General features: G+C 39.3%; 1 protein-coding gene across 7 annotated transcripts in view; it reads right to left on the reverse strand.

Moving 5' to 3' along the window:
* CFAP61 (cilia and flagella associated protein 61) overlaps window positions 1-26,559 on the reverse strand; it is a 93,866-nt gene that overhangs the window by 61,250 nt on the left and 6,057 nt on the right. For 6 of the 7 annotated variants that reach the window (XM_085218665.1, XM_085218668.1, XM_085218664.1 and 3 more), the window contains 7 exons: window positions 20,537-20,669; window positions 18,540-18,693; window positions 10,737-10,828; window positions 9,632-9,819; window positions 5,873-5,912; window positions 4,379-4,518; window positions 554-680 (listed from right to left, as the gene is read on the reverse strand). In XM_085218665.1, the coding sequence (XP_085074791.1) occupies window positions 554-680; window positions 4,379-4,518; window positions 5,873-5,912; window positions 9,632-9,819; window positions 10,737-10,828; window positions 18,540-18,693; window positions 20,537-20,669 (874 nt within the window). The other variant, XM_085218671.1, reaches the window with a different exon arrangement.

The following is a 26,559-nucleotide window of genomic DNA, read 5'->3' on the forward strand; positions in this document are numbered from 1 at the left end:
CACTAATTTAGTCCTGGGTTAAGGTCAGATCTTAGGAAATAATATTAATTAATATATAGATAAAGTTTTCATCAGTTGTAGCATAAAATGGATTTTTCTACAATTGCACGATTGGTAAGTTAACAGTATTTTGTCTATGCATGTTCCACTATGAAAAAAAATGCATGTTTCCTACTGTTTGATGGGCATATATTAGGTTGCATTACAGGAAGGAAAAAGAAGCCCCTATCGTATAACAAAGTATATGTACATGCTCATCATGCAATCAGATTTATGTGCAAGAAAAGAAACTGTCAGGCTGTCAATGGCCAAAAAAAATGCATGCAGCCTGTTTGTGTCTCTGCACTTGAGGAGTTTGCAATGAAAGGATTAATTGGTGTAGGCCACAAATAGGCTTAACCATCTAGTCAAGCTGCATACAGCCCATACCAACCGTTGGTACCAACTTGTTACATAGATAGAGTTCACCAGCTTAGAGAAACATAACAAATTGTAAATGTATTTATCAGTATGTATCCACTGTATTCTAAATATATTTACAGCAAATACTCACTGGATCCCTGCGAGCGAAAATAAATGTATTTAAGTCACTCAATATACTCTCATTCAAGGTCAATGTTTTAATGAGCATTTTGACTCCGAGTATATCATTGGTTGTTGCTCTTCTTACATTAAAAGACCTATTAAAAAACAAAAAACAAACAAAAAAAAAAACAACAGAAAGGAAGAAAGGTTTGCCTTATGACAAACTAAACACTACTTTTCCTGTGTGTATGAAGATGTGTCTTTCAGAGGCACCAAATATCTTTTAGAAGCTGGCGTCTATTGCTATGACTGCTGTTCCAAATGTTTATTTTATTGTTCAGTAGCAGAGATCACACACCTGCTTAAACCAACTCAAGAATGCTGCTTTAAAAGCTACTAAACACTTAGTGCTTAAGCACCTACAGTCCAATCCCATACAGCAAACACTTGCCATTCCTGTAATCACAAAAATCCCATGTCCAGAAGCATAAAAGTAGAGACAGAAAGCAAGGAATCTGTAAGAACAAAACCCATTACTATGCACCAATACACAAGGAGAAAATGAAAGAAAAGAAAGAGAGGAAATAAGCAACAAAACAAGAGGAAGAGAAGAAGAAAAAAAAAGCAGAACCAACTGTCATTTCCAGATAATGAGCAAAGAAAGGCAGAAATATCAATGCTGCACAAGAATTTTTCCAATAAAAAATGAATTATTAGGCCTTGATTCTTCAAAGAGTTATGAACAAAGAAAAATTTACATGAATAAAGTGCTACTACTAAATGTAAGAGTGTCAATTAGTAATCACATTACAGTGACATGGTGCAATATATACACCACCAACATGTTAGCTAAAGACAGGAATATACCAGCATGTAACTAGGTCAGTTAGAATACATGTTCCTACCCAATGCTTATGAAAAAACAAAATTACTTCAGTGACCATCTACAGCAGCTGAGGAATTATTCTGTTGCCTGATAAAGACACTGACCATTCTTGGTTGAACAAGGCTTATGCTATCAAGACTGATGAGCACTGTCAAGGAACTCAACTGTAACTTCATTTCCAAGAATTAAGATCTTTCAACCACAATTTGCAAAACCTGCAGTTTGTGTAGTATAACTCCTATTCCTGATTTTCTTGTTTTAAATTTAAACTTGTACGTACAGCTTTTCAGCCTAATTTACAATGAAATTGATTTTGGTTCTAATGAATATCACAGAATCACAGAATTGTAGGGGCTGGAAGGGACCTCGAAAGACCATCTAGTCTAACCCCTCTGCCAAAGCAGGCTCCTTATACCAGGTTGCTCAGGTAGAGACTTAACTATAATCTATAATACATCTATTTAGTAATCCGTAAGTACCAGCTTACTGGTACTTACTTCAAAATAATATATAACTACCAAATATATGATATGTTATGGGAAATTTTACAGCTCAATCTCATCAAATACTTTCAACTCAACTATCTGAGTGCTCAAGAATGTACATTTGATTACTAATTTCTGCAAGAAACCATGCATCTGGCATCCAAACAACAATCTAATCCTCAATTTCTAAGTGAGCTTTGGTTCAGTTTCCACACTTGTTAAGACATTTCCACAGACAGTTAATTACACGATCAAACAAGTGATGAGGATGAAGGCCAGCAAGACCAACAATATGATTAACTTTGCGACCCATAAGCATTCCATCTTCCTGCCACTCTTGTGCTCCTTGATTTGAGTTCTCCTCCCCACGTGTCCAAGAGAAGGCAACTGGACCACTAATGAAGTACACTTCTAGTGCTAGAAAAACACTATGTAATGTTATGTTATGTAAATATTTTATATTTTATATTTTAAAATAAATAAATGGATAGTTAAAACAACCAGATCCATTGTGAGTATGAAAGAGTAGGAAGGGCTATCCAAGGTCTGGGTTCATTTTTCTTCCAGCAAAGAATTAACTCACTTCAGGTGCCCAGTTCCTTTGACTGCCCAGAAGCCAGGACACTGTTATTATTATTATGCCTTTTAGTGAAAATTGAAGGAAAGTACCCATTAAGCAGTTCAGCCTATGCCTTCTCACCTGTTATTTTTTCTCCTTCACTGTTAAGTAGCAGACCTATACTTCCATTTGCTGCACTCTTGCTTTTTGTGTACTTAACACTTTTTCTTACTCCTTCTCCAACCTTTGCTAATCAGTATCTCATTTTGTGCCTGTGCCTCTTCTGATTTTGCCCTTTCATGTCTTCAGATTCCCACCTTCTTACCCCTGTTTTCCTTTTAATCCATTTTATGTGATGTCTTTTTCACTCACATGCCTTTTGAAAGCTCTTGGTGCAAGTACAATATATTGATCTTTTACTTCTTCATACTTTTTTCTAAGCGAGTTATCTGCTGTTGTGCATTGAGTTGTGCATAGAAATTTTCTAAAAGCTTCACCTGGTCTCTTATACATCTTTTTTGAAGGCTATTTTTTTCCTTCTTTCCAGCACAGCTGTAAAGGGTCTGGAAAATGCAACTAATAATCCTATTTTGTTGCCACAGAAAGGCTCGGGTATTGCTTGCAATATGCGCAATTCAATCAGAATTTTAAGGTCCTTTAAAAAACCTTGATAACAAGTTTAATTTTTATCAAAATCGCAAAAGGACTCATGACTACCAATCCTACTGCTCTGTTACTGAACAGCTGTGACTGAGATTAACAGGAATTACTCCAGTGGCTTTATCTTTGGCCAGCTGGATTCTTACATAACACACAGTAGCTCAATTCCATCCCATGGTAAAAAAGCTTCTGCATAGGTCCAAGAGTAGCTGGCCAGTTCCTGCACAAGCTATTTGTATACCATCAATGGTGACTAAGTATGCAATTAAAACAGAAGTATTTCTCTGAAATCAAGTAGTATTTAGCTGCATTTATAAGAAACATAAGGGAAAATCTCCAGTTGTGCCAAAAATTTAAGATTGGTGTTTTGTCCAGCTTGTCATACAAACAAAGCACTGGAAAACTTATATGCAATGTAACAAGAATCATGATCAGAGAGGTTCTGTATCCCAGTTTGTCAGTATTTCAGACTGTAGAAACATACAGAGTAGCATAGAATTTGAAAGAAATGAAATACATGATTCAACACCAAAAATAACCTAGAGATAACTTAGGTAAAACAGATACTCAACAATGAGGTTACTGCTGTGTGTATGTTCCAGATGTACATTACTGCACATCTCTTTTGCAAGAGAGCTATTTTACGCTTCCAAGAACTAAATCTACACCTGGCTTCCAAATATTAATGTTATTCAAGCTGGTCTAAGTCCTAAGGGTCAAATGGTTTGCATTTCTCTGTTGGCCTTGTTCTCCAATGAAGTAGCTTGAATAAGATACACAGATACAAGTTTTAAATGAATCCTCTTCTTGCATTTTTTTTTTCTTTCTTCTATAAAGTCAACTACAGAAATGCTGGCAGTTAGAAGACCACATGCCGTTACGTTTCTAATTACCTCATTTTTTGTTTAATTAAAATTTATGTCACTAATTAATTTATTTCATGACGTTGTAACCGTATTTCTACACTGTTGATTATACCGTTATGTGGAGGTGGAGATACATCTCAGTTGGCTTAGGATTCACTCCAGAACAAGAAGTGAGACAGTTGCAGTAATATTGCTAAAGCCTAATTGTTCCAGGCACAGACCTGTGCTATTCAACCATACAGTTTTGGGGTTCAGGCTACCAATTTGTAAGATGCTGCACTGTACCATGCACATTTGTAAGAGCAAGCAGGAATATACACCTGATGTTGGGTTGGATGATGCAATTATAAAAGTAATTCAGAGTACTTCATTTGTTGCTGTGAGGCACATGACTCACTTGAGCAATCCTGCACGGTGGAACACGTAAAGCTCACGACCAAACTGGGAAGTACAGGAAGGGGCAACTCGAACAAAACTCTGGATCAGGTGGAACTCTGGTACATAATGTGGCACAAGGATGATACAGAAGTCTTTGTCCTGAAAATATATGCAGAGAATATAGACTCTCGGTGATCTCAATACCAGCTTTTCACAGAAGCTTCTGACTACAGGGGATAAAAAGAAAATAAACTGAATGCTTTGCTTAAAATGTACATACACTCCAAATGTTGCTTTACCTAGATGGCTTGATGCACAGGCAGCACGAAGGAACTGATAAGCCCCAAATTAATTCAGCTTACAGAAATGAGTCTTTTAGCTCTAGTAGTAAAGTCTTGTCCTGGCATTCCCTAAAGGTTCTTTTTCTCCCCATTTTTCTTTTCTTCTTCAGTGGAAACATTACTCCTTATGCCCAGACCTTTAGAGCTAACCCATTTTCCTTGATATGTTTTTTCTACCCTGTAATTCTGTTGCACTGGAATTTTAAGACAGCATATGTCTCTCTGGGATCTTCTGCACATTTGCAGCTGAGACCAACAACCAGAGCCCTAAAATCCTCAACAAATAGTCAGCATGCAAGCTCAGATTGACCTTGCATTTATCAGCTTCATGTATACTTTGATGTCCTCCTTGTCCTGAATTTGGCATTTCTGGTACATACATGTTACAGGATACACACACATCACAAGCACACACTGTATTTGCACAGTTTAAGGATATCACGTGGTTAATTTTTCTTACTACATCTGGTGATTTTACTGAGACATTTTGTCTCAAGAAACTACAGATGGCAAGTATATTGTTGGATGGATAAATTAGTATGAAATTTGAGATCCTTTTCTGCGTTCACTTTCTTTGGGAACTTTCTTTGGAAGTGAGAAGCATTTTTGTACATGCTGATAGCTAGGGCCACTTCTGCATCAGTGGTAAGCTGTCTCTAAAGGATGCTACCATGCATTAATTTGTAGAGGGAATTTACAGTGCTACAGCATGCATTAAGGATGCCTTAGAAAATATACTTTGTTGCCTCGGATGCAGATTGATTACACAGAGAGCTAATGTGAAATAGCTACTGCACTGTTAATTCACAATCTTCTTTGCCTCACATTAGCTTTAACACAAACATTCCTGGTTTAGCATATAGGCAAATACTACAGATTTCATTAACAGGGTCATTTCCTAGACACTAAAAAAAACAAAAATAAACCACTATGAAACATACCTACGAAACATAAGCAAAGAACTTATGCACACAATAGATAAAGCCCAAAAGCAGCCAAGAAGAGAAGTCAGACTCCTCAGAGTAACTCAGCACAGGATAGCAATCCATAGTGCACTCTTGTGAGTCACTGGCTTACTCAGGCATTGTATGTATGTGCTATTGCTGTCAGCTGCATTATTGTCCCTCCAAGCAAAAACGTGAGCAAACTTTAAAACTTTAAGGTATACGTACTGGAAAAAGCTTGAAAACATAATGCAGAAAATCCAGTGATCTGTAACCAAGAGTAAACACAGTTAGATAACGTGCATAACAAGCAGATCCTAAACATTTCAATATTTACTTCCTCATAAGTGTAAGAAATACTTAATTCCTTTCTACTTCTCACCTACTGTTTTAGAGCACTTCCACACTCTGTTCCACACTGACAGTGAAAAGTGACATTTGCGTTTTAAAAGACTAAATAAATCTACCAAATTAATCCATATTCTCCTCTGTGTAAGGATACCAAGGCCTATCAAATACAGTTAAAATGAAGCTTTATGTAATATTACTCCATAATACAAAATGTGACTTCTGAAGATATTCTATACGGATATCTGTTACCTAAAAATGCTGACAAAACCTCTCCCCATCAAACATGTAATTAAAATAACTAAGTTCTCTTTAATTTCTATGGCAATATTATTACTGGAATGGAAGGAGAAATCATTTTTAATTAAAATATTTGTGATTGAGTGAACAATTTGAAAACTAACAATGTATAAATACTCATTTGATTAGAATATTATATGAGGGCTGCTCCAGAAGTAATGCCTCCACTTTATTATGTTGACCCATGACAACCGAGGCAGATATTGGTGGTATGGCAGTAGAGACTGAACCTTCCCATTAACACTGCATTACATTTTGTTGTCATGCAGCAGATGGCAGCCAAGGGGCAGTCTGACAAAATGGCATCTGACAAGGAAGTGTGTATGAAGCCAAGGTGTGTCACTGAATTGCTCGATGCAGAAAAAATGCACCCATCGACATTCACTGATGCTTACTGAAGATTTATGGAGGGCAACTGGTGGATATGAGCACAGTGAGGTGATGCATCTCTGCAGTGGCAACAGCAACGTGAAAGACAAGCCATGTTTCATTCAGCCATGCACAGCTGTCACCTCTGCTCGTGCAGATTTGGATGAGTGCAGCATGCAGGCTCTTGTTCACTGCTGGTAAAAATGCACGACTAATGGTGGTGTCTTTGTTGAAAAACAGTGCTTTGTAGCTGAGAATTTCCCCTATCAAATTGTGTTATTGTGCCCTTTGTTTGTGTTGCAGTTTCCATGGAAATTAATATGAAACATTTGAGCGGCCAACATACATATAATACCTAATTAAGACCAGTTAAACAAACAGGTAAGTAAAGGAAAGGAAAACACTAAAGCAATGTATGTTTCTGTTCTCTGGTGTCCAGCAACTTCTTGGCATCAAGGAATGGAGATGGAAGAATTTTCAAGGAGTTAAGAAGGTATCAAATATCTGTAGGTAGAAAATAGCAGTTCAGTTCCTTCACGTTTCTCTTTATATGTACTAGCAAGCCACATAACAGTTCTAGATGTAAGAGATGGAAACATTTAGCAACTCTACTGGATAACATAAATTCCTCAGCAGTATACTTCCCCCAAGGGCTAAGATATAATCGTACCTACATTACAACCAAATTACTATTTCTGGATCCATGCTATGAAGGGTCAGCAGTAAGTCCCTCATGACAAAATTCTGAGATACAGTCAGGATTACTTCAAATCATCATCTCAGACATATTTGCTTTTCTAGTGGTCAGATTCTTTCACAAACAGGTGGATCATGATAGTGAAAGCTAGGGAAACATACAGGGAAAATACCATAAAATAACAATCTAGAGAATCCTCAGCCCTGAGAAGATCCTGTATGACTGTTAATCTTAGGGGAAGACTACAAAGGAATGCTATCTTCTTGAAGATATTCATCTTGGAATCCAAGATGTCTCCAGGGAAAGAAGAAAGGGACTGCAGTGTTCAGTGATAAACATAGTCAACATATCTTGAACAGAAACAACAGTGGTTCTTATGGTAGCTAGAATGTCAAAAGTGGACAAAGAAATGACAGATCCTTATCCTAAGAAGGATGCTGTGAGCAAAGAACTCAACCAGCCTACAGAGAGATTATTTCCCAACATAGTTACAGTAGATCACTGTTTTGTTTTGCTATTTCAGCATATTAGATTATTTCAGAGTAAGTTCCTCACCTGAGTATAACTTTAAAAAGTTATTTTATTCTGCAATAATTACCCTGCATCTTTTTTTTTTTTTTTTTTAGATTGTCCATAAATTAACCATTCTTGAACAGATTTCCTGCACCATGATTGATTGGTGACATCAGAATTGGAGGCTCCCTGGGCTGTAGTGACCATGCAATGGTGGAGTTCATATTCCTGAAGGATATGAGACAGACAAAGTGTAAAATCAGATGTTAAATTTTAGGAAAGTCAAACTCCAACTCCTCAGGGAGTTGGTCAACAAAACCTCTGGGAATCTGCCCTCAAGGACAGAAAACAGAACAGAGCTGGCAGATCTTAAAGGAATATTTCCTTAGGGCACAAGAGCTCTCCACCCCAAGTATAGATAGTCAGGACAGCAAGGCAAGAGACTGGCATGGTTGAACTGGGACCTGCTGGTCAAATTGGAGAGCAAGAAGAAAATATACAGGCAGTGGAAGCAGGGACAGGTGCCCTGGGAGGAGTGTAGGGATGCTGCAGGGCTGTGTAGGGATGGAGTCAGGAAGGCCAAGACCGAACTAGAACTGGACTTGACAAAGGGTGCAAAGAAGATCAAGAAAGGCTTTGACAGGTACATCATAAAGAAAAGGAAAGTTCAAGAAGGCATACCCTCCCTCTTGTGAGCAATATAAGCAAGTTGATAACAACACACAAGGAGAAGGCTAAGGTTCTCAACATTTTTGTCTCAGTCTTCACTGGCAACTGTTCTTCACACACCCCTTGGAAGAAATTGTTGGAAGAAATAACCCCCTCCCACTGTAAGGTTTGCAACCTCCTGAGGAACGTGAACATCCATAAGTCTATGGGTCCTCATGAGATGCAACTCAAAGTCCTGAGGGAACTGGCTGACTTAGTTGCCAAGCTACTCTCCATGATATTTGGAAAGTCATGGCAGTGAGGTGAAGTCCCTGGAAAAAAAGGCACTGTCACACCTATTTTTAAGAAGAGTGGGAAGGATGAGGCATTGTCACACCTATTTTTATGAAGGGTAGGAAAGATGAAACAGGCAACTACAGACATGTCAGCCTCAGCTCTATGCTGAGGAAGATCATGGAGGAGATCTTCCTGGAAGCTATGCTAAGACACATGGAAGAGAGCGATGGGATATGGGACAACCTGCACGGCTTCACCAAGGGCAGGTCCTGCCTGACCAACCTGATGGCCTTCAATTCCGGTGTAACTGCATCAGTAAACAAGGGAAGAGACACTGATGTCATCCAGCTGGACTTCAGTAAGGCCATTAACATGGTCCCCCACAATATTCTTCTCTCCAAATTGGAAAGATGTAGACTTGATAGGTGAACTGTTTGATGGATGAGGAACTGGTTGCAAGGTTGTACCCAGTGAGTGATGGTCAGTGGCTCAATGTCCAGATGGGGATCAGTGACGACTGGTATCCCTCAGGTGTCAGTACTGCTCTTTAATATCTTCAACCACTATTCCTGCACCAAAAGTAACTTATTTTTTTTCCTTCGCAGTCTTCTCAGATATAGGAGGTTGTAGCTGGAGGTTGAAAGTTTCAATAAGTTATCAGTGAAAGTAAAAGAAAAAAATGGGGGAAAAATGAAAGGTGAGAGGAATCTAACCTAGCTGCAGCAGGTGCTGTCAGTTTCAGATCTGTCTGAAAACTACTACTTTAAAAGTTGTTACTAAGATTAGAAAAGCAGTAACCAGTCATCCATGCTTACCTAGTTTCATACTTCTCATCGATACAAAATAGACGAATACAGAAAGCATTTGAAGCTCCTCTATATACTGGATGAAAAGTATCTTTTTCTTCAGCCTCAAGGAAGGAAGTTGCTGAGGCATGAAAATCCGTGTGTATGACATCATCTAAAGGCAGTTCAGTATGGGAAATAGCAATCACTCCATCTTTCTGCAATTATAGAAATAGTGATCACATAAAACATTCCGGAAAATATTTTCATTTTTTTAAATTAAGGTCTTGCATCATTCCTATTTTACAGTATTTTAAGCAGAATTTTACCTGTCATTTTGACAAACACAGAAGTCTGAGGAGGCATTTTTAACATGCTGTTTTTGAAACACTAAGCAAAAATGGTCTTTAAAAATGCATAAATTGGTGCTGCAGAGCAAAATATTCATAAATGGTTATTGTTAGAATTCTTTTGTGAGGCAATAAATGTCTCTGACGCAAAACTACATGAAAATTAAAACGTTATCTATGTTTGTTATCTATGTATGTCATCTGCATATCTATACTGATGTATGCTACATCAATACATTTCATATTGATGCTCTTTTATCAAGTTGAGCTTCATCACCAGAAACAACAAAAGATACACAGTCAGAACAAGGGCCCTGTGAGTTCCACAGATTACGGGAGAAAACCGAAGCTATACTGCTACTTTTTAACAGCTTTGATAGCTTTCTGTCAGTAAGAGATTTGAAGCTGGGTAACAGTGAGTTAGAACCTCAAAACTCACACTCCTTTCCATGCAAGCAGACTCCCATCCTGTTACAGAAATGCTCTCTTCTCAACTTCATCAGAGGCTTCTTGAAGCCATGAACCCCCATATACACAGGTGAGGGCAGGCCCTTCCCTTTTCTCCCTCAGTGTCACTTGTTCCAATTCCCATATTGCCCACTGTTCAAATGGAACCAGATGGGTAACTCTTCTGGTTAATCATAACTACTACCTCCACATAGACCCTAGCTAAAGCAGTTCTGATCTGTGGGTGCCAGCAGTGGACAGTGCAGGAGCAGAAACAGGAAACACCGCTTGTCCCAACAGCCTCCTCCTCTGCTTCAAATTAGTTTTTTGTGTGTTACCTGCACAGCTGCATCTTCACCACTAATGTCTTCCAAGTTCTGAGATGAAACGGTTTCTGCTTCCTGACTTTTTTGATTCCTTTTATCTTCGTCTGAGTAATGTAAAAGAATAAACAAATCAGGTCTGAAAATGCAAGCTTTAACCATCAGAATCACGGTGATAACTGATGAGGAGGTGTGCCAGACTGCTTCTGTTGAAAGGTTGGTTTTATTTATTTGTAATTAAACCATGTTTAAAACAGACTCTCCTGTATTTACTTGGCTAGAACTTCATTAGACAATCTGATCTCAAGGAAAAATCAGATAAATCAGATAATTGGCTTCAAGACAGATAGATATTGAATAAGACAGAGTTTGGAAGCAATTTCTAACTCTTATATTACATGTAATAAATTGTGATTCTACCTGAAGGGAAAAATAGAAGTGACTAGTGTATTGACTAGTATCTTTAAAGCTACATCTGTTGCTACCTTGTTTTCTAATGACCATAAGAATGAGCAAAGGTGCTCAATACTCAGATTATTTCTCCTATCAGAATAAAACCTAGGCAAGCCAGAAGCCTTACCTAATGGAGCAAATAGGGATAAGAAACAGGCATTTAAATTTCCTTCTCATTTGATAATTTTAACTAGCTCTCTAACCCTTATTTCATTTCTTACAAAAGGCATTTGCCATTTGACCAGTCCTCCACAGTTTGCCAATTTTTGCCTTGTCTAAAAAATGCTCTTATCTAAGAAATGCTCTCCTCTGCTGCTTTTCCTGGATGCTGAAGTAACTGCTTCAAAGCACTTTGCCAGTCAATTGCCTATTGCAATTTTTGTCTGTATGATTTTTCAGCCAAAAATCAGACTCAGATTGAACTGCACGTGGCATGCCCGTAGTAGCAATGACCACAGCCTTGGTAGGCTGTTAGACATCAGCAGCATAAAGAAGGAATAAAAGGGCCCCGTGGAAAGGAAAGGTAACTGACCATCAAATTAACAGAAAGCAGGTCTTACATCTACATGATGGATCATGGAGTCCTGGAGTCCACTGAGGATAACTGCCCAGGTTTTGGACAGACCAACCAGAGATGAAGCGTTACCAGACCTGGTGCTCATCAATGCAGAGGAGATCATTATAGTGGTTAAGATCAGAGGCAGTTTGGGCTGTAGCGACTGTGACCTGGTCAAATTTGGGATCTTGAGGAACAAGGGCCTAGCAAAGAGTGTAGTCATGACCATGAACTTCAGCAGAGCAGATTTTTGACTGTTGAGGAGTTACTGAATGAGACCCCCTGGAAAACTGTCCTTGGGAACATAGGAATGGAACGTAGTAGCTGGCAACTCTTTAAGGACACCTTTCTGAGAGCACAAGAGCTCTCCATCCCCCAGCACGAGAAGGAAGTAGAGGAGACAGTAAAATGGCATGGCTGAGCAAGAATTTGCTGGCCACATTAAGGGAAAAAAAGGAAAAGCACAAGCAGAAGAAGCAGGAATTAATGCTTTGAGATGAATATAGGGATGCTGTCTGGTCTCTCAGAAGTGGGATCAGGAAAGTCAAGGCATAGATGGAACTAAATTTGGCAAAGGATGTGAAAAATAATAAGAAGGGATTCTATAGGTGCATGTACACTGGTCAGAAAAGACAGGCAAAGGAAAGTGTGAAAAATGAGAACGGAGCTTTAACAGACATGGAGAAGGCTCAATGAGCTCTTAAACTCAGTCTTCACTGGCAGTGACAGCGAATTCCCACAATTCTCATGTCTCTGAAGAGATCAGGGGAACAAAATCCCTCCCACTGTGAGCAAAGAGCAAGTCCGAAATGAGGCTGCCTCATGGGGCTGAATGCATGCAAGTCCGTGTGGTCAGACAACCTACATCTCAGGAACTTGAAGGAACTGGCTGATGTGGTTTCCAAGCCGTTCTCAATCATATTTGAAAAGTCATGTATGTCTGGCAAAGTCCCTGGTGATTGGAAAAAGGGAAACATCACTGTCAGATTCAACGAAGAGAGAAAGAAACTACAGGGCAACTACAGGCTGGTGAGTGTCACATTTGTGCCTGGGAATATCACGGAGCAGATCCTCCTGGAAGATATGTTCAGGCACACACAAAATGACGTAGTGATCTAAGATAATCAGCACGGCTTCATCAAGGGCAGATCGTGCCTCACCAATCAGGGGGCTGGAAATAGGTGATCTTTAAGATCCCTTCCAACCTGAGCCATTGTATAATTTTATCATCATCCTGCTTTCCTCAGTAACATTAAAATGGCCCTCCAGTTTACTTCATCTCAATTGGAGTAATAGTATTTTTTGTGAGTAAAACAGGAAATTAAGCTGATTGGATGAAATTACTTGTAGCCACTTGATGAATCTTTTTTTAATCACTGACTGACATGATAAACAGCCACGATAGATACTAATATGATGCAGTGTATGTGTGTATATGCTTGCAGCATTTCTGATGAAGCGCTAAAGCCAATTAAAGCAAACACCTACATGTCAGGAAGTTAGATAAACATCTAAATATATTTTTTGCCTTTCTACCCATTGGCTGGAGGCAAATACAAAGTGGATAATTAAAATGTAAGAAACCACAACAAAAATACCCCAAACCAGTTTGGAACATAAAAGATGCGTTATGTTGTATTTTAATTACTTAAGCACTCTACAGAACACTACTGATACCTGGCATCAATGTTAGAGAGCAGACCACTAACTTTCATAACATCTTGATACTTGTTAGGCAGTAGGCAACCACCGTTCCAGCAGACATGAAGTATTTCTGGGAAAGCAATTCCTAAATCTGCATGGTGATGTATTCTATGATTCAAAGTCAGTGGAAAGTGAGGGTGTTCAGAACCAGAGATCACCTGATCTCCTCTCATAAAAGCCACAACTAAAATCAATTTTATGGACCAAAATTATTCAAGTCGTCACCTGGAATAAAAACACTCAAGTACTACTGAAGCCAACATATTCCATCAAATAACCACCAAAATTACTGAAGCTAAGTGTCAGCTGCTGTATCCAAGCCCCTGAAAATCTGTCTTCAATTGTTTTGCCATTCCTTATACTGTCACCTCTCTAATTTTACAGATACAATCTCTTAAAAGTTGAGCCTGAAAACAACTTTTAACTAATAAACTCTTCAGGTTTAGATATCATGGCTGGATAAAACGGATTAGGTCAGCACATCCCTGCATTGGAAAGCATTAGGAACATAGGAAAGACAAAGTTTTTGAGTTTTTGAGCTGCAGGAGGAGGAGAAAAACCATCAAAAGTCAGCACAACAAAATTCTTCTCTCCGCTGGCTGAGCTTTACTACGGCAAATCCATCTAAGCTGTATTCATTGTCATAAGTATTTTTCTTCATAGAGTTTAAATTCAAAGGTTTAAAATAATTAAGCTCCAAGTCTTTTTAAAAATCTGCTCTCTGAAAATCTATTTGTCTGTTAGGAGAAAAGAATGCAGACACAATTTGCAGGGCAAGAAGAAACACAGGGGTTAGAAATGAAGGTTTCTCCAGGGGTATCACAGATGTGAGACTGCACAGAAATGATCAAATGTCATCTTGATTAACCCAGCTACACTTCTCATTATAAACAGCCTTGCAGGTGTCAGAAGTTAATTAATACAAGCTTCTTGTTGTCATGTAAATATTGATATGTTGTTTCTGACTTTACATTAAAATGAAATCCCTTTATGGCTCCACCATCCACTGCTGTCAAATGTAGCTACATCGCTGTTTACATGCATGCTGTACACAAGTGACTCTGAAGAGCATTAAATATAGCTGCACTAAATGAAGCAAGGAAAATGAACAACAAAAATAATAATAATAATAATTCTGTGATTGCTGGGTTGTTAGCAGAGGTAACAGTCAGCAGGATTCAGAAGCCAGTTCAACGTGAAGCCTGATGAAAAGCCCTTGAATCATTCCCACGGCATCATGTTTTCTAGCTGCTAATTCGTGACACCATATAGAGTAACAACCAAATTACTGTAATTACCCTGAAATGTAAGTGGCATATCAATATTATGTTAAACACTGATTTTTGTACACTCTTCCATTATTATTCAGTGTTTTGAAAGGAAAACAAAAAATAGTATCAACCTGTGGTCTCTGTTTGGAAGCTGAAGAGCTTGGAAGAAATATCCCCGTTGGGTCTTGCTGTTGTTGTTTTCATGTGGGAACTCTATAAAATGACTCTATAAAGGAATGTGGCTTGCATTTTAAATTCTCAGACAATTCATTCAATAAAAGAAAGACCACGTCTTCTATTGACATAAGATGATATAAAGGCAGTGAAGCTTCCCCAGACAATTTGGCAGCAGATTTCCAATACAGTGGACTGCAGAAATGGTGCAATTGTTGTAACAGCATTTATATGATCATGTATAGCTATGCAAATAATCAAAAGTGAGCTTAGCAATGGACTACCAAGATGGAACTCTTGTAATAGTTCATATTCTTAAATGCACAGAGCACAATAGTTTTATCATTATTCAGTGATAACAGAAATTAGTATTCCTGAGCAATATATTGCTACGAGCCACCTTCAGTTTTACTATTAATTTCTATTGGCACTCTCTCTAAGAATGATATCAGTCAGGTTCTTTGCTGAGAAGTTCCTTCTCCGGTGTAGACCTTTGAGACCCTCAGTGATTGGCACACAAGAGATCTGAAAAAGCCTACCAATAAATCTCTTTTCCTACGGCTGCTCTTGAACAAAAGCAGCTTGAAATTGTGGCTCTAGATCTAACAGAGCTACAAATGCAAGTGGCACCTCCAGGCTGCCTGCTCAGCAGGAAGAAGATGGAAGCAGGAGGGTGGTAGCAGCTCCTGATGCCACTCTACTCTGGAGACAGAAGTTAGGAATTGGCTCCATGCTGTAGGTTGGTATTTCACAGGACCCATGATAAAACCTTACTTGCCATTCCAAGCAGAGGAATACCAATACATTAGTGTACGTATATATGTCTTAAGTAAACAACATCACAAATGAACATCAACCACCAAAATTACATAGGTCACTCTGAAAGTAATGCCTCCTATTTATTTCCACGAAAACAATAGATAAAAAGAGCACAATAGCACTGTTTGACAGAGAAATTTCTCAGCTACTCAACACCAATTTTCAACATAGTCACAACCATACGCAATGCATTCCCACCAACAATGAACAAGAGCTTGCATGCTGTGCTCTTAAAAATCTGCACCAGCTGAGGCAACCCACTGTTCCACAGCTGCTATGATGGTGCTGCTAGGAAAACGTTGTCCATGCAGTCCATCTTTCATCAACCCAAACAGACAGAAGTCAGAAGGCACTGAATCCAAACTATGGTGGGTGTGACAGGACAGTCCAATCAAGACTGACAGTGCACTTCATGGTCTTCAAACTGGTGTGAGGCCTGGCGTTCCTGTGTAGCAGGAGGAAGGTTGTCTTTTTTGCTGGCCTGACTCTGGAAGTTTGAGCCTTCAGTTTAGCCAGTGTTGCAATGTAGCAGTCAGAGTTTACAGTTTGTCTGGGTTCAAGGAAATACCAAAGGATCACCCCTTCCCATCCCAAAAGAGAGTAAGTACATCACTTTACCCACTGAGGGCTGCATCTTTTTCTTCAATGGGGAATATGTCACTTCTCCATGGTCCCAGCTTGTAGTGGTGGCATCGCATCTCCTGGTAACAATGCAACCCAGGAAGCTGTCTCGTTCAGCCTCTTATTGGTTCAGTAGGTCCTGACCAACTTGCATATGGCATTCTTTCTGTTCCTGTGTGAGCATTTGTGGGACCAGCCTAGTGCAAACTTCGTAATATTTCAATGTTTCTAATGCACTGGAGCCAATATTCAGCTCCAAACACAGTTCCCTGGTTATAATCCGCTGATTTGCGTGGATGAGCTGATCAAGACGCTCTTCATTTCATGGTGTGACAGCTGTACACGGCCATTTGGAACTTGGCTTATCTTTAACGCTGCTGTCGCAATTGCTGAAACGCATCACCCTCTGGCTCACTGAGCACACATCCACTGGTCAGGCTCCATACACATTCAGTAAGCATCAGTGAATGTCAGTGGTGCAATTTTTGCCACGTGAAGGAATCCAGCGGCACACCTTCGCTCCACATGCACTTCCATGTCAGACACCACTCTGTCAGACTGCCCCTCTGCTGCCATCTGTTGCACAGCAACAAAATGGAATGGAATATTGATGGAAAGGTTCAGCTGCTACTGCCATCCCACCAACATCTGCCTCTATTCTATTGTCGTGGGCCAATAGAATAAAATAGAAGGCATTACTTTTGGAGCATTCCTCAAATATTAGTGCCCACAGTTTAAACTCGCCAGGTGCAAGACTTCTGCTTGTTGATTTTCATGAGGTCCCTGCCAGCCCATTTCTTCACCTTATCCAAGCCATCCTGGAAAGCAGCACAGCCCTCTGGTGTACCAGCTAATGCCTCCAGTTTTAGATCATCAGCAAACCTGCTGAACTGAGAGTTTAGATCAAAACAGTTGTCTAGACTTCTTGCTGATATCGTAGTAGGACAGAAGTCAAAGTGAAATCAACACCACTCACATCTATCAGGCACTTAAAATACAGAGATAATATTTACAGTTTTAAAGTGAAGAACATTTCATACTTTTCAGCACGCTTTTATACAGCTTACTGAACAACTAATCCTGAGCCAACTTTGCATAACTTTGCAGGGTGGGTAAGTTCTTTCAAACTTAGTTTGTTCCTGACCAAACAGTGCAAGGAAGGCAGGCCTACTACAGCAGGAAAAGAGTGAAAGGTCTATTTTTCGGAAGAGACTCCCACAAACAATCTTTCTTCTTCCTTCAGTCCTACCTATACATCTATATATGTCTGTCACCTATTTTGAAATAACACTCTTGAAGCTCCAGGAGCGTGGACCAATACATTATGAAGATGTTTCTTCATCTCTTATTAGCAAGGTTCTTACCTTTGTGGGGTAGGGGGTGGGGGAAGTGCATAGGTGTGCCTGGAAGGCAGTCTTTTTTCTTTCACTTTACTCTCTCACAGCTGCCAGCTCCGAGATACCAGCTGGTGACTGCTCTGAAGCTGCCTAGTTGTATTTTTTGCCTGGTGCTTAGTGTTCAAACAAGCAGATATGTAACAACCTAACGGTGTTTATTTTAATTCCATTACTAATAGTAGATAGCATAATGTTGCCCTTCTGGAAAAAAAAGCCCTTAAACGCTGAAAAATAAAAGACAACAACCATAAATTATTTCTGTTCTACAAATAGGTGGCATTCATGTTACTGTTACTTATTATTTGCAGTAAGGTGGCTCATAGCTGCTTTGTCGTATCGTGTCCAACACAAAAACGGAACAAAAATAGTCCCTGATGCCCCCAAATCTTGTAACCTAAAAGACTGCAAACAAGAAGCAGAGAAAGCAGAAAAGGGACCACAGGGAAAGGAGAGAAATCAACAAAACAACGTAACAGCCACTGTTAACCAGCTGCTTAGCTGCTGACAGACATTAGAACCAAGTTTGAAAATGAAATCTTCAATTAATAGCACAACTGCAGCCAACTGGAAATACACCCTATTCTTTGAATTTGAAACCTATGTCCCACACACCTGTTTGAATGAGAGCCTCCAAGGTGCTAACAGCATATAGTCCAGCTCTCCTGAATTAAAAAACACCAGCCAGCCATCTCCAAAGCAGATACGTTCATTTGTTTTTTCTTACCAATATAAACCTACGTTCTCTTCCAACCTTTTTGAAAGCTGCTCAGAAGCTAGAAATAAATGCAACTTGAATCTAGCTAGAATTTTAGAATATGGATACCTTCTGGAATGCTTGGCTCCTTTGGTACTTCGAGAACATCTTCAGGATGTGGTTTACAGAGTCCATGGAAAAGCCGTAGATCAAAAGACTCACGTAACAAGGAAATGTCTACTTGAGAGCATAAGCTCATGAATCCCACTGCAGTGCCACCATCCTGAAACATAACAGCAGTATCACAATATGCACAAGATGACCAGGTACTTTTAGATCAGTAAAAAAAAAAACAAAACACAATGATTTGCAGAGGGATTAGGATTATTTATATGGACAAAATTATGATCTATTGTTTCAATAAAACACCTTTTAACAAGAAATCTCCAAAAAAAGTGTAATTTTTCTTTAACTTAAAGTGCAGCTAAAGTAAAATCTGGATTTAGCTAACCATAGTGTTTGACTCATTACTGAATGTTATTCTGTAGATAAAATTGTGCTTACACTGAAAAGTATATTTTATTTTCCCATGAAAATAATTAAAGAAAACAATTGTAGAGTACATAAGCAGTTCTTTTACAATATATCATATGTATGCTATAGAGGAATTAAAAACACCGAATGTTTTCGAGTCCTGAAAATATCTTAGAACCAGCCTTTAGAAAAAGTAAATCTCGTCAAGTACGAAAATGAACCTTACAATGTTGAAACAGCATCACTCTTTACATTTGATTACATTACTGAAAGTTTCCAGAAAGTTGTATTGTTGAGAAACAAAATGACTGTGGGAAATCAGAACTAGAATGTCGGTGGGTTTTGGCTTTAAGCTAAGAGCAATCTAGAAGTAGGAAGCTATTCAATTTTGTAGTACTATATTCAACTTTCCCATAAAACAACCAAAATATTTTTTCCTTAATACACGTAATGAAGGCATCTCTCATAAACGTAATGAAAACTCACAGGTTGGATTTGTACGGCTATTTCATTCCGCCATAAGCACTCCAATAAAAATAATAATAATTAAAAAATCGAGTTCAATTTTTTTCCCAAACAACAAGTGATTGTTTGTTTGCCTTGTTTGCGTAACTGAACAAAAGCAGGGTTGCTGCAGTTGTCTGGCTGCTGTGTAATTTTAGGCCCAAGGCTCAGCAGAGGCTGATTAACCAATCCATCTACCATATGTGCAAAAAGAGGTTGCCAGCTTCATTCTCTGCAGGGAAAATTGGCATCTATCTTGGTTCGCATGGAGGTGTCTTTCCAATCTGCAGCAGCAGCAGCAAGTATAAACTACGAGGGCCTGAAATACCTTTTGCTGGTATCATATTGAGCTATAAATGTACAATGAAATGTATTATTTATAAAGATAGCCATCTGTAATGTGCTATTACACTAATGGCTTATTGTTTCCTATTTGGCTTCCAATGGCAGTGATTACATGGTAAGGTTTTATAAAATCATTTGCTATAGAAAGCAGACTTCTGGAATTAAGTAGGTTACGCTGCCTATCAGCTTAAAATACCACATACAATTACTAACTCATGAAAATATTAAGAGGAGTTTTCAGTGTGATAACTATTACCACCTCTATTTGTTATTTAAATTAATTCCTGAGTTTCTGCCTTCAATTCATCAAAAGATCTGACTGCCCGAGCCAAGAGATGGAAGAAAAAAACAAAACAGCACTTTCCACTGTGAAAACATTACTGGCTACAAGTTCTCAGATGCAATATTAGCTTCTACAAAGAATAAAAATTGGTCATCTATAATGCAAAACATCTAAAACAGCAACTTGCTTTTTTCAGAATGGCCTGTTTCAATTACTTGGAAAGAATCCATGCAATTACTGGGAACTGCTCCTTCATTTACTTAACAGTAGATACCACTCCTAAAGAACTGACATACACAAAGAAAGTGGCAGAGGGCATTGTGTGCGTGCAGATTGTGAATTGTACCTTCCAAAAGTGAGCTTGTTCTTTTTATTCACTGAGCTGCAGCACGAGCTGTCACTCACATATGACTTCACTAACATGATGATTAGATCCAGCTAGAGCACGTGACAGACTGACCTCGCAAACAACAGCTTGATTTTCTTCATCTTGACATGCTATGATATCAGCAAGGAAATATTCACTATGGGTTTCTTTCAGAATCTCACTCTGACGCGTCCAGATTGACATGAGATCATCATAATCTTCCAACCTATGAAAAAGAGATCATGAAATGTCCTAATAGCTCTCCTGTTAACAGGTGCTACTTCTGTTCTCCTCTGTTAGCACACTGACAAATATTAAGAAAATCTCGTTCAAAGCACCTACCTGTGAAGAAATGATTTCACCTAAGGACACGCCTCTAACAGACACTACGTCTGGAGCCTCAGAACCAGAGGCAGAGGCACTTCCAAAAGCCAATGCCACCCACCTCAGATCTGGATTGCCCTATGGAGATGCCTGTCTATTTCTAAAGAATAACCAAGAGAGTAGCCCTGTTCAAAACTATCTCACCCAAGGCATCTCAGGCCGAGTGGACGTGGGCTTTTGGCCTCATTTAAAATAATGACATTCAGTGAGCTCAGTTAGAGCTGGCAGTGAGCTCAAAAAGCTACACCAATGCAATTTGGAAAATCTCCATTTTTCTTTCCTTTTCCTTTCCTTTCTCTTTCCCTTTCCCTTCCTTTCTCTTTCCTTTTCCCTTTCTTTCTCTTTCCCTTTCTTTCTCTTTCTCTTTCCCTTTCCCTTTCTTTCTCTTTCCCTTTCTTTCTCTTTCCCTTTCCCTTTCTTTCTCTTTCCCTTTCCCTTTCTTTCTCTTTCCCTTTCCCCCTCTTTCCCTTTCCCTTTTTTTCTCTTTCCCTTTCCCTTTCTTTCTCTTTCCCTTTCCCTTTCTTTCTCTCTCCCTTTCTCTTTCCCTTTCCCTTTCTTTCTCTTTCCCTTTCTCTTTCCCTTTCTTTCTCTCTCCCTTTCTCTTTCCCTTTCCCTTTCTTTCTCTTTCCCTTTCTCTTTCCCTTTCCCTTTCCCTTTTTTTCCCTTTCCATTTCTTTCTCTTTGCTTTTCCCTTTCTTTCTCTTTCCCTTTCCCTTTCTTTCTCTTTCCCCTTCCCTTTCCTTCTCTTTCCTTTTCCCTTTCCTTCTCCCTTTCTTTCTCTTTCCCGTTCCTTTTTCCTTCCTTTCTCTTTCCCTTTCCCTTTCTTTCTCTTTCCCGTTCCTTTTTCCTTCCTTTCTCTTTCCCTTTCCCTTTCTTTCTCTTTCCCTTTCTTTCTCTTTCCTTTTCCCTTTCCTTCTCTTTCCTTTTCCCTTTCCTTCTCTTTCCTTTTCCCTTTCCTTCTCTTTCCTTTTCCCTTTCCTTCTCTTTCCTTTTCCCTTTCTTTCTCTTTCCCTTTCTTTCTCTTTCCCTTTCCTTTTTCCTTCCCTGCCCTCTCCTCCCTTTTCCCTTTCCCTTTCCTTTCCCTTCCCTTCCCAAAAAGACCCAACCAAATAATGCCTTTTTGTGCGGGAGAAATAGTGCCGTATACTGACTAGAGTACTGTTATTACAGACAACAGTGTGGGGGTCAACTGGCAGAAATCAAGCTATTATGCCTTTGTAAGCCATTTGTAAATGCTCCATCACTGTAAAAGATACTAAGGCCAAAGTGCAATTACTCCATCCCTCTGCCTGGTGAGAAGTCTTCTGCCTATGCAGTGTGAGCCTGCAGCATCGAGGCTGTGTGTAGAGACATCTAACCTCAACCTCCCCTCTTTCAGTTCGAAACCACCCCCCCTTGCCCTACCACTATCGCACCCTGTAAAAAATCTCCCGCCCTCCTGTTTACAACCTCGGTGAGCCCCGGGCCGCCCGGCCGGGCCTCGGCTGCCCTCTGGCGGCTCGGAGACGGGAGCGCCAGGCGCGGGGGCTGCGGCTCCATCCCGGCCTTAACGGGGCCTCCCTGAAGTAAGATGACACTAGGAAAATATTTTTAAACAGCTCTGTTCTTTCAAAGCGTTACACACTGTAGAAACACGCTTCTGAAGATCGTTATCGGGAACGATTATTAACAATTCCCTGGGTTTTAGTAAGAGTTGTATTTCGCTTCAGGCTCTCGTTGCTCGCGTCTGTGCATGCTTGTACCAAATTCGAGGCACGGAATTTGGAACCCTCGCCTCCGCATAGGCAGCAGTTCAGTAAAACAAAATAAACCCATCCTAATTGTCACTCGTGGTACTCCACAGGAGCCTTAGCGTGGGCCAAAACTTCAGTTTCTAATTTGATCCGGTAAGGGCTGAGTGCCCAAGTGCTGACAGACTGACATCGGACCGATGGAGACGGGCAGCGGTGCCTGAGTGCCTCTCTGCTCCTCCGCACCACAATGAATGTGACCTTCTGAGCCAGCTTACCTCTCTACCAGTGACCCCTTTTATTTTATTTGGACATTTTTTCTTCAGTTTTATTCTCCGGCCATCTGCCTGAAAGCTCTTTTCTTGCTCCCATTGCTCAGAGATAAGAACCCCTCCATCCCCGATCCAGTTGCTCTGACCTCTTTCTGTTTAGGTCAGCCGGGCGGGTTGTTGGGGCTGCACGGACAGTAAGGGAGCTGTTCCAGCCTGCCAAGAGTATCTGTTACATATGCCTTACTAACTGCCTTTTTAGCAGGGTGAATAAATGCTTAACTTGTGACCTTTAGGATGCCCCGACTCGTAGCACTGTTCCATCTGCCAGGAGTTTTTATAATTTAATTCTCCTTCCGAAGGGTAACCACCAGATTCTCTCATTCAGTTTCTAAATTGAGAAAGCCAGCTTGAGGAACCGAGGGAGATGAATATTCTGACTGTTTGCTCTAAATTGAAGACAGATAGCAAGATGACAAACGTCCAAGCTGCGTGATTTTTCATTCATTTTCTCAGTTAAGACACTATACATCACTCGTCCATAGTATTAATTCAAAAGCTGCAACTAAAATGAAGCTCTCAAACACTGGAAACAAATATTATTAATTCATATTCTTTATATTTCAAACTTCAATAGTAGTTTTTCTCTTCTCCCCAGGCGATATCTCAAGGGAAAAATAGCAGAAAGTTTTTCTATTCTCAGAGTTTTACTATTTCCACATAATAACAAGGACTGTTCCAAAAAGAAATGCCTCCTATTTTATTATGATGGCCCACAACATCAGAGGTGGATGTTGGCAGTGTGGCAGCAGAGGCTGAACCTTCCCAGCAGTGGTCACCTTATGCAGATATTTCCAGGCATGGCATGTAGGCTCTTGTTCGTTGCTGGCAAAAATTCACAGCTGATGGTGGTGGCTGTGTTGAAAAATAGTGTTTTGTAGCTGAGGATGTGCTCTAACTGGACTAGGTGATCCTGTGAGTCTTTTCTAACCTTGGTGAGTCTATGATTCTGTGATTCTATCAAATAATGCTACTGTGCTCTTTGTTTATGTTATAGTTTCCGTGTAAACACTTTTTCATTTCATTTCAACACTTTTCATTTACTTGTCATCTCCAGGTGCAGATGACAATTCTGCAGGCTTGTGGAGCTCAGGGAGGCTGCTATACAAAGCCACTGGCATTCAGTGGGCTCTGCCTCATCATCTCCCAGCATACTAAGAGTTGTAGGAACAAAACTATTTTTGATTTCTGCAGTCCCCCACCAGCACCTCAGATGTTTGGGTTTTTTTTAAACAAACAAACATAAAAAGAAAATAAGAAAAAAGAACACAGTAGTTTCCTTAACATACAAATACTACGAAATTCCTAGACAGAGACCAAGCACAATAAAGACATTCCACAGAGCTGCAAATTTGTGCTTACATGGATAGCACAAAACAAGAAAGAGGATCTAAAGATGAGGTATCAGCAAGAAACTTAAATGTAAAAGCTTACTGGAGTGGGTTCAGACACACTACAGTTTTATTATGAAGGTCAGATAGAGAACAACATGAAAATTAATGGTTAAGCAAAGTATCAGTTTACAGCTTCCTCTTGCAGTAAGAAAGAGAAGAGGGAACACAGATTACCTTAATCTCCTATCACTGACCCAGAAGATGTTGCTAGGCAGGTGTCTGTGTACAACTTCCATAGATAAATCTCTAAAGGGCTCCACTGAATGTTACTATGGATGCCAGTGAAGTACAAAGGTGAATAGAAAGGGAAAGGAAAGACAAAACATCTTCTGCAAATATAGAGTAAGATATATTGTGTTATCCATACATCTGTATTTGTATGAATATTACATAACTAGGTACTGTGTAATTAAAAAGAAATAAACTGTTTCCTGGTTAGTTTTCTAGGTTTTGTTTTTCATAAAAGTAAATTGGTTTTATTATTCACAAACAACTGCAGAAATCCCAGGGAAGATGGTATCTTTATGTGTTACACTGGTACAGCTTGTTTCCCACTTCCAGTCATGGCAAAAATACTTTTTATTGCCAATGTCTGACGGTCATAAAAAAACAAAAAACATGTTTCAAATTAAATGGAAAACATAATAGTCAGAATCAAGGGGTGGGGAAAATCTTTAAATCCTTAGAAATTAATTCACCTACTGATAACGTGTTAGTATCAGGGGTTCATCTGCATAATGACAGCTGGTAGATGTCTCAAGGTAAAAACTTTTTAAAAGTCTGAAAAGTTCAAGTTAGTATGCAGATGATTTTGTGACACTGAAATATCCTCACCAACAGCAAAATGCTTTGAAGTGGTCATGGTCAAGTCTCTGTCCTTTAAAATGTTCAAAAGCCAAGTTACTGGATATTGCAAACACTGAATAAAATAAAACTGTAGGATAAAGAGCACTATTTCAGGCCTATCTGGTAAAATCATAGATGTGTAAAACACCTCTCTGTGAGATCTAATAGCATCCAGTCCAAGATGTTAGCATGAACTAATCCACAGATAGGTGTAGATTTACTAAGCAGACAGAGGTTCCTAATGAGGCATTACCTTCCATTAGCACTGGTCAGTGCAGACCACACATTACATGATAGAGCCTCCCTGGGACATGTCCCTAAATTTCAATTGCTATTACAAGGGCCAGAAACACTTCTTAAATCATGGTAGTGCTACACAAGCACAAAGCAGCACTTACTAGAACAAAGAGAAACAACTCCAGAAAGAATCAGAATCAAAATTACTACCTCGTTAAAAATTACCCTTAGCAACATGAAGAGGAAAACAACTGAATCAAAATGTGAAAGACGCTAGTTATATTGTGACCGTGGTACCAAGAAGGTACACAGCACTGACAGCATATATAAACCAGCAATACATACAAAAAAAAAAAAAAAGCCCTAATTGGGGCTGAATCTGCATTTCTCACTTACTGTAGTCAGTGCTGGCACGAGCTCAGAAAATTAGGATTTGGCATAAACAGCAGAATTCAAATGGCAGGAAAAAACGCAGTGGTAAGGTCAACATACAGGTAGACATCAATAGATTGATGACATCAGCTAGAGAAACTTGCAGCTGTGCCTGGTGTGCAGTGTTGACAGCAGAGCAGATAGACTAGTTTTTTCTTCTCACATTTTTAAAGACCTTTATGGCTTGAATCCCAAAACAACAGCAAGGCTGTTGATATGTGATATGTGCAAACATATCATAAAAGGAAAAAAGAAAAAAAAAACACAACTCATTGCTCCAAGCTGCAGGTATTGAAATACATAAATGGAAATTAAAAAAAAAAAACAAACAAACAATAAATTACTCCATTATTTTCTTAAACTCTCTCAACAACACTGATGAGGCAAGCTCCCCTGAAATACGGTGACAGTAAATGTATGAAGTGCCTATACAGAAAAACTGTATGAAAGCAAAAGGAGAATTTCTGTGTCTGAAAGAGTAGTGGAACCAGGGAGTCTCTACTTTTATTTAATTCCTTTATATGATAAACCCTCCTCTTCAGTCTTTGCTCCACTAGACAGAACATGATACAACAACAACAAAAATAGTCTGAATCTGTTCCAAAAGACCTGGAAATTCTATGCAAGGCAATAGAGCAAATATTCACAGAATAAACACTGCTGACCAAAAAAGTATTAATTTGATTTCTATATTTCGAGAAACCTGATTTATGAAAAAAATACAATTGATCTCGTGATGAAGGAGGAAAAAAAAACATCATCAC

The sequence above is a fragment of the Meleagris gallopavo genome, chromosome 2 (assembly GCF_905368555.1).
Source record: "Meleagris gallopavo chromosome 2, MGAL_WU_HG_1.1, whole genome shotgun sequence".
Lineage (NCBI taxonomy): Eukaryota > Metazoa > Chordata > Aves > Galliformes > Phasianidae > Meleagris > Meleagris gallopavo.